The sequence below is a fragment of the Macrotis lagotis genome, chromosome 4, assembly GCF_037893015.1.
Source record: "Macrotis lagotis isolate mMagLag1 chromosome 4, bilby.v1.9.chrom.fasta, whole genome shotgun sequence".
In the NCBI taxonomy this organism is placed as follows: domain Eukaryota; kingdom Metazoa; phylum Chordata; class Mammalia; order Peramelemorphia; family Peramelidae; genus Macrotis; species Macrotis lagotis.
Genome location: NC_133661.1, coordinates 124,957,640 through 124,969,881, shown reverse-complemented (window position 1 = coordinate 124,969,881; position 12,242 = coordinate 124,957,640). Strand labels below are relative to the sequence as shown.

Here is a 12,242-nt window from a genome sequence, read left to right as displayed (position 1 = left end):
ATTAGTCATTTCAATGTTAGAAACCAACAGTTCCCTCCAAGTTCACAAGGTCTCTCATCACGAGTCATTTTGTCATGAGTCATTTTGTCATATGGGTAATATTAAGCTCTGCTGCTCTTCATAACAACATGTACTTCTAGATAAGTTACACTGAGTTTAAGTTATGTTTGCCCTTTCAAGACTTTTTTTTTCTGTGAAGATAAGTCTATGCATTTGAACTCTCAGGAACACTCCTTAGTATACAAGTGAAGTCTTTTGGATCTCTATTATTAGCAGGATAGTTACAGCAATGAATGAGACCTTGCAATATAATGAACAAATCTTCGCTTCTGGTCAAAGCTTAGTGAATAGAGAGTTATACCTCAATCCCAAGAGTTATCTCCATGGGAACTGACCAAAAGTGTCAGAAAACTTAAATTCATTTTTTTCCAGGAACTCTGATTTGTTCTAAATTTACCCTGAAGATGTACTACTTAGTTGCAAATTTCTTTTTTTATATAACAGTTTACATTTGAGTAGCACTTTAAAGGCATTTAACTGTGTGACATAGGTATATCAAATAATATTATCCCCATTTTGCAGTTGGTGAAGCCAAGGCTCACAGAGGTTACATTAATTATCTAAAGGCATCTAAGTAGAAACTATTAGACTTGGGATCTGAAACCTGATTCCTTCTGATTCCAAACATACCTAGTAGCTCTTGGATGGTTTTACTTAGAAAAACAGAATAAATATCCTACACTTTCAAAGCAGAAGGATCCATACTGCAGCCCAATGATAATGTTTTCTGAGGATCATTACTACTACCAGAAGGATACTCCCCTTTACTTACCACCATCTTTCCATTAATTTTGGATGATTTTTATTCTTTATTAGTATTAGGGGACAATAAGGGACCTAAGCTAGTGATGATGAGTAGATGAAGAACATAAAAATAAATAAATAATGGAAGAAAATAATCAATTTTAATTTAAACCTTAGATAAGGTTTTTTAAGACAAAAACTCAAATGGATGATCTCATGGATTCAATGTATCTCCAAAGCTACATATTGTGAAACATCTGTATCTGTCCATTCTGAGCAACTCTTTTCAATAGTCTCCTATAATTCACGATAGAAAGTCTACTCAAAATGTTAGATACCTCAAATGTTCTGATACCTCAAAAATTCAGGGCAGCAATGAGTCTGTCTGTCTGCTGCCATTCCCTGACTAAACCATATGACTGGTTTATCTTCCCATTATCTTTAACCCTTTATTGTATTCCTATTTTTCTTTGAAGTTCTTCATTGTTTATTGTAGCAGCCTGCTCACACTCACCATATACCTCACTCTTACCTCTGCCTTAAGGAAATTAAAAAGCCACTGTAATAATTCTAAACTCCCCCTCCCCAAAATAAAGGCACTTCTTTTAAATATCATTATTCTACCAGTGTTCTTATGTGAATTTCTCTTACTGTAAGACTGAGGCATGGAACCCTGCAGTCTCTGAAGAATTAAAAATATTATCAAACAGAAGTCAGTGGAAAGACATGTTAGTTTTGAGTCAATAGGCAACAAATAAAAATTACTTATTTCTACAAAAGCTATAAAATATATACATAATTTTTATCTATTTTTTCTTTTTTGTTTTTTTTTTGCAAGACAATGGGGTTAAGTGACTTGCCCAAGGTCACACAGCTAGGCAATTATTAAGTGTCTGAGGCTGGATTTGAACTCAAATCCTCCTGACTTCAAGGCTGGTGCTCTATCCTCTCTAATTCATTTTAATAATTCATTTTATTTATTTGTTTTGGGAAGCAACAAAAGTCAAGTGACTCATCCAGCCAAAGTATCTGATGCTTATTTGAATTCATGTCCTCCTGACTCCAGACCTAGCTACCCCCTTTCTCTATCTTTGTGGGCCAACAATGAATTGATGTCATTGAGGAAAACAGCTTTTCATCTAGTGTACCACCCATCCTAGAAGTTGGTTAGATCTGGAAGATGCACTAAGAGTGTGGGTTCAAACTCAGGCTCTTTTACATTTCAGGACTCTGAATTGGCAGCAGAACAGGAAGTCTAATGCTATTAATCTTACATCTACCATGTTCTCACATCATCTTCAGATATCAATCTGCTTCAAGCTAAATCCTGTAGGGTTTAAACTAGTCATTAGTGGAATTCAAGGAAACCAACTCACTTTTTTTTTTAATTTAAGGCAATAGGGTTAAGTGACTTGCCCAAGATCACACAGCTAGGTAATTATTAAGTGTCTGTGGTCTCTCAGGTCCTCCGGACTCCTGGGCCGATGCTCTATCCACTGTGCCACCTAACTGCCCCAACCAACTCACTTCTAAAGCTCCACTGGTAGATTCAAGAGGCCACCATTAAGACCCTCTAAAGATTAATGTCATCAAATGACCCAAACTCCTAAGGACTAACTTTATTTTTCTAAGATCAGGAATGATATAAGGAAAATCAGAATACCTCATGATTGCTAATAGTAAAACCAGACTCTTTTTCTACCTCTCTCATGAATGGTATATTCAGAACTACGTACAAGGATCCTGCCAAAATGTTACTTGGTCTCAGGAATGTGCCTCCTTATCCAGTACAGCAGTATGAACTTAAGCCTATAATCAGTTCCTTTGTATTCTGGACTATCCATGATCCCTGAAGAGAACAGAATTTTTATACCAGCAAAGATCTTTTATGATGTTGATATTAATGCTTTTTGTCCTTTATTTTCTTTTTTTTTTTTTTTTTAGGTTTTTTTTTTTCAGGGCAATGGGGTTAAGTGGCTTGCCCAAGGCCACACAGCTAGGTAATTATTAAGTGTCTGAGACCGGATTTGAACCCAGGTACTCCTGACTCCAGGGCCGGTGCTTTATCCACTGCGCCACCTAGCCGCCCCTTGTCCTTTATTTTCAAAGAAGACCACAACATCAGTGAAGTGATGCCATGACAAGCACATGAATTGGATTGGAGTGGGGGGATGTGAGGGGGGGACATGATTACCATAAGTCACCAGCCTCACTTCCTCCTTCAGAACCATGTGGGTCAAGTGGCCAGACATGAATCAGAACCCTTGATGACCCTAGAGATGACCTTTCATGTGAGGCAATCAAGGTTAAGTGACTTGCCCAAAGTCACACAACTAGTAAGAGTCAAGTGTCTAAGCCTAGATTTAAATTCCTGTCCTTCTGACTCCAAGGTCAGTGCACTATCTACTATGCTACTTAGTTGTCTATGATGTTGATATTATCTAGAACAAGGATCTTAACCTCTGTTTCACAGAAGGCTGATGATGAAGAATGCTACCAAACTCAAAGAGATGGACTGAAAATGTGCAAAATGCATATTTAAATATGCAAAATATATGTATTTTTAGACATGGCAATATGAAAACTTCATTTGCTCAGCTATGCATATTTGTTACAAGGATTTTCTCTTTTTCTTTCCCAATTAAGGTTAGAGGAAGGTAGGAAGAAGGGAAAATAAAATGTTTGTTATTTTTAAAAAAAGTTCAAAAACTACATAATGAAGATTGATGAGAACTAAACCCTTGGAGGATGAAAGTTGTGTAGAAAAGCTCCTTCTTCTTCTTTCTCTAGTGGGTTGACAGGAAAGAGGGTAGATGGAAAGGGAGTAAAATTTCTTTCCTCTTTCCCCAGTCCCAGATCAAAGATCAACTCCAGGGGAAGGGTGCCAGATTAACCTTTTGCCAAACCACTTTTCCACATTCCTGGAAACCTTCTCTAATGCCACTTCACCCTTCTTTGATTCTGGATGAAAACTTGGCATTATTATAGAGGTAAGGGAAAGAATATTGAATTCTAACTATAAGTTCTATCACTAACTACAGGGATGACCTCAGGCAAATCACTTCATATCTCTGAGACACAATCGGTAAACTGGTGGCTTTCTAAGATTCTTTTCAGTTCTAGCAATTTACACAGCTCTGATCTGCACAGAAAAGCAGAAGACTGGGGTGGGGGGGGGCTAGATGGCGGGGTAGATAGAGAACCCGTCCAGGAGTCAGGTGTACATGAGTTCAGATCTGGCCTCAGACACTTAGTAATTACCTAGCTGTGTAGCCTTGGGTAAGCCACTTAACCCCACTGCCTTGCAAAACCCTTTAAAAAGAAAGAAAGAAAAAAAGCAGAAGACACTGCTCTTCTAGATAAGCTAACAGAAAACCCTAGGGGTTAGGGTTCTTCATGGATAGAGAAAATCTGCTAAATTCTTATATAAGGTCAGAGAGTCAATAGAAGACCTAGCACTGAAACACATATTTTAGTAGTTCCCATGACAAACAAAATATCCAAAGCAGGACAAGAACATTTCTACAAAGTGTAAACCTAAGAAAAATCAAGATATGCCTGTCATTTTTTTAATTCCCAAAACACCATCTCAACACTGATAAATTATTACTATAAAATACTAATGTTCAGTTTGCTTTAATCTGCTCCTAAGTTAGCATTCTGAAATATTCAGAATTACCCTGATAGAAAGCTGGGTGGCAAAGTAGATAGAGCACATGTACTGGAGCCAAACCTAGCTTTGGAAACTTATTTGTTGTATGCCTCAGGCACGTCATTACACCTCTGCTTCCTCAGTTTTCTCCATTATAAAAGTGAAGATAAAAAATAGCACCAACCTCCCTAGATAATGTTTGTAAAGTGCTTAACCTAGTGTCTGGCACACAGGAGGTGCCATACAAGTGATAGCTATTAGAATAATTATTAAAGACACTAAAGTTCTGGAATTGAGCCCTTGGCCTCTGTTTCCTCAATTATAAAATTAAGTAAGACAAAATGACCACAGAATTCTCTTCTGGCTCTCCATCTATGATCTAAGTTCTATGAATTATCTGCTTATTATCTATCATTCTGACAAAGAAAATAATTAGGAAAGTTCTCTCAGGTAAAAATTCACGAATTTATGTGGCACTAATATAAGCACTAAAACATATTTCTTCCTTTTGCTATAAACTTGAAAAGTTTTGACACTGACCAAGTACCTTAAACCTATTCTCAAGAGAAAAGAAGCCAGGGATATCACTATTCACATGAAAAAAATTAAAAGATGAAGAGAATGGAGAGAAAGATTCCAGTTTTAAGTAACCCTCCTCCCAACTGGACCAAGCCGGGGGTTTCAGCTCCATTTAATCAGCTTTGAGTGGGCGCCCACGCGGTGTTGGGGGCGCTGGGCCTCTACTGGGGGGGTGGGCAGGAGGCGGCACATACATGCCAAGCCAGGCCCGCTGGGGTGAGGGGGCTGCCCATCCGAGGGGGCCACCGGGGCCGGGAGGGGGCCCAGGCCATGCCCACCCGGGCGTCCCCGCGCACGTGGCGCGGTGCCCCGAGGCTCGCCCCCCGCCCCCGCCCGGGGTCACGTGAGCGCTCTCGGGGCAGGTGTGGCCGCCCCGGCCGCCGCCTAAACAAGGCGGGCAAGGAGGAGGTCCTGCCGCAGCGCGGGGGGCGCACTCACGAAGCGCTGGTAGAAGCGGACCAGCCGTGGCTTCCCATGGTTGTTAAACACCAGAATCGCCTGGATCATCCTCGTAGGGATAGACACCGCCGCCGACCCGACTCGCAGGAACCGCTTCCGGCTCCTTCCGCCAGGACTGACGCTTACTTCCGCCCGTCCCCTTGCCAATACTGTCCCCCGGAAACCTAAAGTCCTCCTCGCCTTCTCATCCCCGCCTAGGGTGGTTCCGCCTGGGCTAGGGCTTTCCCGCCGGCTTTTCTGTAATCCCTGGGAGCCCACCAGAAAAACAGGGCTCCCCATACTGATGCTGAAGGTGAGGGGGCCATCCTTCTTCCTGGTCGTTTTCAAAGACCCGGAACAGGATGGTTGGACAAGAGGGCTTTGCGCGGGATCTGGAGTCAGACAGAGCCGAGTTCAAATCCACCCTCGGACCCTCACTACTTGTGTGAGTCTGGGTGAGTCACTTAATTTCTGCCTGCCTCAGTTTCCTCAGTTGTGAAATGGGGATAGCAATACCACCTACCTCGCAGGGTGGCTGTGAGGATCACATGAGATAATATTGTATTTGTAAAGTGTTCAGCAATATGTGGTGCTACATCCAGTTTAGCTATGATGATGATGATGATGATGATGATGAGGGATAAACAGAGTGCAGCAGTGGGAATCAAGAGGACCCGAGTTCAAAGCCGCCTCAGATACTCACTAGCTGTGTGATCCTGGTAAAATCACTTCATCTCTACCTACCTCAGGTTCCTTATCCATAAAATGGGGATGGCATCTTCCAGGGGTGTGAGGCTCTCAGAGAGATAACTGGCACGTGGTAATTACATAAATGCTGTTATATTATTATTATTGTTATTATTATTATCATTATCATCATTATTATTATGTAATGTATCCTTTGCTCCCAAAAGTTTATCTACAAAATATTGTGTAAGTAGAGCAGGCAGTGAAATGACCTAAAGGCACCTGTCTACTCAGTAATAAAGTAACCAAGGGTATTGTATATAGAGTACTAGACTGAAGAGGCCATAAGATCTATGTTCTAATCTCACCTCGGCCAGTAGATAGCTATATGACCTTGAACAAATCAATTAACTATTAATCAATTATCTCCAGGCCTCAGTTTCCTCATCTGTAAAATGAGAAGGTCAACAGTTCTAATTCTCAGACCTGATCTTCATACAGGCTCAATTCCATCAGACTAGACTGACTTGGTATTAAAGTCACCTGACCTCAGCAAGACACAAAGTTTATTTATACTCAAAGAAAGGTCAGAATATGTAATTTCCATAATGTGAGGGTAGTTTCTAACTATCCTTTAGCCCTTTCCCTATAGGTTTTTATAATTTTTTTCATCAATTGTGCACAGATTTCATAAGAATTGAGAAAATGCACCTTCTTGCTTTTGGTATGGAATATTGCATATACAATACAGTAATGTGATACAGCAAACTTGTTTTCTTCATCTGCTTCTGTTTTCTTTTCTAATCTTTTACAAAGAATAGCACCCTGTATAATATAATTGTACATGTATAATTTACTATCCTAGGGTGGGGGGGAGTAAAGGTTGGGAAAGAAAAATCTTTATAAAAATGAATGTTGATTTTTTTATGTTATTTCTTTCTCTCAGGACCTTTCCCCCCTTTAGTTCTTTTTTTTTTTTTTAGGTTTTTCCAAGGCAAATGGGGTTAAGTGTCTTGCCCAAGGCCACACAGCTAGGTAATTATTAAGTGTCTGAGACCAGATTTGAACCCAGGTACTCCTGACTCCAGGGCCAGTGCTTTATCTACTACACCACCTAGCTGCCCTCCCCCCTTTAGTTCTAATTCTCTTTTTTTCAAGTAAGTAAAACTTTATTACAGTAAAACATGGCATTAAAAGATTTAATTTGAATGCATTTGGAAACTGGAAAGAAATCTGAACATAACTAATCAACTTAAACCAATCTTCTTTGTTCTGACCAAGTACCTGGTCCACAAGAAGGATTCAGTACTCCATCTGACTCAAGTGGGAGGTAATTCAATTGCATATTACTTGTGTAGTATGCTGTGAGATACAGATCAACATAAATGCTGCTCATTATGGAGAAAGCAACCAAAGAACCCCCAAATTAAAGCCCCCCACATAATGTGATCATATATTTTTCCTTCAAAGTGACTAAAAATGCTTTCCAGTATCAAAACAGAGCCTGACAAAATGACATATATTTGTTTGCCCCATCAACTTTGATATCTCAAATATGTTTAGTTCTAATTCTTAAACAACATCCTAATATAGAAATATGTTAAACACTATTATATTATGTACAACTTATATCAGAATATTCAGTGTCATGGGGAGGGGGGGAAGGAAGAGAGGGTAATGGAAACATATGGAACTCAGGCTAAGTTAGGTGGCACAGTGGATAGAGCACCCAGCCCTGGAGTCAGGAGGACCTGAGTTCAAATGTGGTCTCAAACACTTGATACTTTCTAGCTGTGTAACCTTGAGCAAGTCACTTAACTCCATTGCCCCAGAAAAAAGATTAAAATTAAAATGTGGAACTCGTTAGCTTCCAAAAGGATGAATGTTGAAAACTATCTCTGCATGAAATTGGGGGGAAAAAATTAAAGAATGTTGAAAATTATACATAATTGGAAAAATAAATAATTAAAAAAATAACTCCCTCAGAGGGTTATTCAGAAACTTAAGGTTACATAGAAAGAAAATGTAGTAGCCCCCCCACCCCGCCAAAGACCAAAATAAAAAATTTTAAATACATGTGATGCGACATTATCTTTTAGTCAGTGTAGGATGGCAGCTCGATGGCACAGTGGATACAACACTGACCTTGACCAGGAGGACAGGAGTTCAAATCCAGCCTCTGACACTTACTAGCTGTGTGACGTTGGGCAAGTTACTTAACCCTGAAATGTTTCACATCCAGGGCCATCTCATCATTCTGATTCATATCTGGCCATTGGACCCAGATGACTCTGGAGGAGAAAGTAAGGCTGGTGACTAAGCATAGTGCCCCCTCACTCAAATCCAATTCATGCTTGTCATGGTGTCACCTTTCTGATGTTATGGTCTTCTTCTAGAATGAAGGACAAACATTAGGGCACTAGATGGGCCTGGAATCAGGAAGATCCAAGTTCAAATCCAGCCTCAACACTTATGAGTTATATGATACCGTGCACATCACTTGACTTCTGCCTCAGTTTTCTCAACTGTTAAATGAGGATATTAACAGCGCCAACTTTGATCAAATGAGATAATAATTGTGAAATGCTTAGCCTAATTTTGGAAGAGAGGATTTAATCCATCAGTGGTACTATTTCAAAATTGGGTTCCAGAAACAAGTGGACATTTTCTTCTTGCCCATCTGGCAAATGATACTGACAAGGACAGCAGCTTCAAACAAACCCATTATTCTTTAGAACTTTCTTTTTCTTCAAGACTTGCCTTTCTTTACCATCTACATAGGTGTAGAGTAGGGATTTAATAAATGCTTATTGACTGCCAGAACTGATCTGTGTAGCAAAGGGCTAGTTATTACCCAGCTTTGAGTCCAGTCCAGTCTAGGAAATGACCAAAGTCACCTCCAATTTCAACATTTGTTTTTTTATCTCTCTATCTAGTATAATTCCTGGCCCATTCAATAAATGCTTGCTGACTGTCTGATAGCCTCAGAATGTTCTGGATCAGGGTTAATTAAGTCATGGAGAGCTCTAAGGCCCCATCTGGGCTCTATTCCTTCTCCAGGAAGAACAGAGTTCAACCTAGTTCAGATTCTGTTTTTGATAACATATCTACAAACATAGCTAGTCAGCTGTATCAACACTTAGAAATCACCTTTAATGACAAGCATCCTGAAACTTAGAAAGATTAGTACAGTTCCTGGAACTTAGTAAATATTTAATGAATGCTTGTTGGCCTGACTCAAACTAAGAATCATATACTTAAATCAGAGAGTTATTGGGTGTTCTTCCTCCTTAAAACTTTACTAATTAACAAAAAAAATTTGATAAAAAAAAAGCTCACGGTATAAAAAAGAGGTATAAATTACATTCAACAACAAAGCATTTTAAACTGGCAGGGTTAGTTTTAGAGCTCTGGAACAATCAGACACACCAGTGCCTAATGGGATAAGCTGCACCTTTGTTTTGCACTTTTGTTTCCTCTGAATATGATTTTAATTCCAATTCATCTCAGAAATATCTTGTCACTCCCCAAGAAGATTCTTAAATCACTTGATTGAGGAAATGTTGATGCCTCTCTGGGAAAAAACTAAACATGGAGAAATTCCTCTGGGAGTTACAATGAATGGACTTGCCCAGCCTCAAAAGAGTTTTAGCAGGTGTGAGCCAGCCTGAAATGTATTCCAAACACCTACTAAGATGAGGTGATGATATCTTCCCCTGCCACTTGCCACTGTTCCATAAGAAACATCAAAGATGAAATTAGGGTGAAGGGATTCAAAAGAAGTTTCATGCCGATAGTGACCACCACAGAGATGTTCTACTTTCTGCTACTTTCAGTCATCCTGGAGAAACATTTAAAAAAAATAGAACAGTTATTAACAAAAAGCATTATTTGAAATGTTCAAACTGGTCAGAGATGGTAGGATTGCAGCCCACCATCTCAGAAGACCAGCAAAAAGATTCAGAAACCAGTGGTGAGAATTATTCAAGACAAGCAAAGTATCAAGTGGGTCAAATTATTGCCACAATCTTACCCATCCCCTGCCCTCAAGCACAGGAGGACACAATCCAAGAACTAGGAAGTACAGCATCCCTTTCCCCAGGTTACTGGTTCTGCTTTCAGCCTAACCCCTGCAACCACCAAGTACTGATCAACTGCATCCAATTGTCAGGGAAACCCAAGAGCCCCTGGAAAATCAGAGCTACCCAGACTCCACTGGCTCTGGTCCTATCCAACCTTCAAACAGTCATCATCCAGGGGAGTAATACTTGTGGAGATACAACCCAGAACCAATCACTGTAGATGACTGCACACTCTTCCGGCTCAGCAACCATAGTTGCTGAAAAACATTATCTCCACCAAAGAGTGTGGTATTACCATCTGCCCTGCTGCTGCTGCTCCCTAAGGACCATGATCCATCTGTCTTGAAGCTGAAACCTCACAGATATACAGTCTTCTGTAGAAATTGAAATAAAGCTAGATTGCCAAGTGAACAAACTGTCTAGCTTCTCTATAGTAGAAAAATGCTTTGCACATGGTAATGGCCTATTAAATGTTTGTTTATCCATTCACCCAAGATTAATGGTTTTCAACTTTTTAAAACCTGTAACCCACTTATTTCTTACTAGTTCCATCAGCTAGGAAATTCTCAGTATGGAAACTCCCTACATCAATTGTAACATACCACCTTAGAAAAGTGAGAAATGACTTGCCCAAGGTTGTACAGTCATTATGTCTCAGAAGCTTGCCCTGAACTCAGATCTAACCCCAAGGTTTCCTCTCCTAAACAATTCATAAGGGCAAAATACAAGAAAGACAATTTAACTTGACTGTCATTACAAAAATAAATAATAATTTTGAGACTTAATCTGCTTGGAAAAATAATCCACTGTTGTGGTTTTTGTTCCTTAAAAAATTCAATTGAGAATTTTAAAAAATGTAAACTCAAACCTTCAGTGAGAAATACATATTAAAAAAGAAACATCTATGTGTGCATACCCTACAGACCCATTAAAACTGGTTTTTTGAATAAATATGAGGAATTCAAAGAAAAATGAAAAGATTTTTTTGGGAGGGAGAAGAAGCAAGTTGACTAAATAAATAAATCAAGATATTGCACCCCATTTAAAATAAATGTTAGATAAATGTTTCACTTTTTAAAACTTGTTTTATGTTTTTTTCTTTCTCATGTTTTTTCCCTTTAGTTCTGATTCTTCTTTCATAACATGACTAATATAGAAATATGTTAAGCATGATTGTATATGTATAACCTATATATGATTGTTTGCTGTCATGGGGAGGGGGGGAGAGAAAGGAAGGAGGTAGAAAAATGTGGAACTCAAAAGCTTACAAAATGATGAATGTTGGGGACAGCTAGGTGGCACAGTGTCTTGGAGTCAGGAAAACCTGAGTTCAGATCCAGCCTCAGACACTTAATAATTGCCTAGCTGTGTGACCTTGGGCACCTTAACCCCATTGCCTTAAATAAATGAAAAATAAAAAAAGATGAATGTTGCAAATTATCTTTGTATGTAATTGGAAAAAATAAAATAAAAACATTAAAAATAAGATAAATGATAAAATGTCTTCTTAGGAGGGAATATATCAAAAACAAATAATCATAAGCTTTAGATTAAAGAAAGAAAAATAGTTCTTGATCAAATGGGTTGCACAGAAATGGTTTTCTGATTAACTAAGAAAACCTTTGAGAAGGAATCAAGGAATCAATTGGAGAGGAGAAGCAGAGCCTTTATAGTCTCAATCTACATCTCTTTTCTCCCTTTCAACAGAGGGACCTCATGAACTTTTTCCTATCTTTCCACTGATGTCCTAATGGTATACCTGGAATAGGTGTTGACAGTATTTGCATCAGAAGGTAAGGACAAATCAGATTCAAGACTGTCTAAAAATTCTAATAGAAAAACTGAAACATATCTAATGTTAATACCTCAAAGTCTCTAGCAAAAAAGACTTCCAGGTACTGTATAACCCACTTATCATAATGCACTCTAATCTTGAGACCACTTTTCCTTATGTTCTGTGTATGCTGGCAAGAGAATATACCATAAATTTTTATTTGGGG

At 39.0% G+C, this 12,242-nt stretch overlaps 2 protein-coding genes across 2 annotated transcripts in view; both read right to left on the bottom strand.

Annotated features, from left to right (window-relative positions):
- Positions 1 to 5,597, bottom strand: part of AP3S2 (adaptor related protein complex 3 subunit sigma 2) — a 37,024-nt gene extending 31,427 nt beyond the window's left edge. Inside the window, exon 1 of the mRNA XM_074234085.1 lies at positions 5,474 to 5,597. Within this exon, the coding sequence (XP_074090186.1) occupies positions 5,474 to 5,542 (69 nt within the window). The 5' untranslated portion in view covers positions 5,543 to 5,597. The remainder of the gene's footprint in view (positions 1 to 5,473) is intronic.
- Positions 5,598 to 9,294: 3,697 nt separating this feature from the next.
- The window catches only part of ARPIN (actin related protein 2/3 complex inhibitor), a 28,146-nt gene continuing 25,198 nt past the window's right edge, over positions 9,295 to 12,242 (bottom strand). Inside the window, exon 6 of the mRNA XM_074234084.1 lies at positions 9,295 to 10,001. Coding sequence (XP_074090185.1) covers positions 9,993 to 10,001 — 9 coding nt within the window. The 3' untranslated portion in view covers positions 9,295 to 9,992. The remainder of the gene's footprint in view (positions 10,002 to 12,242) is intronic.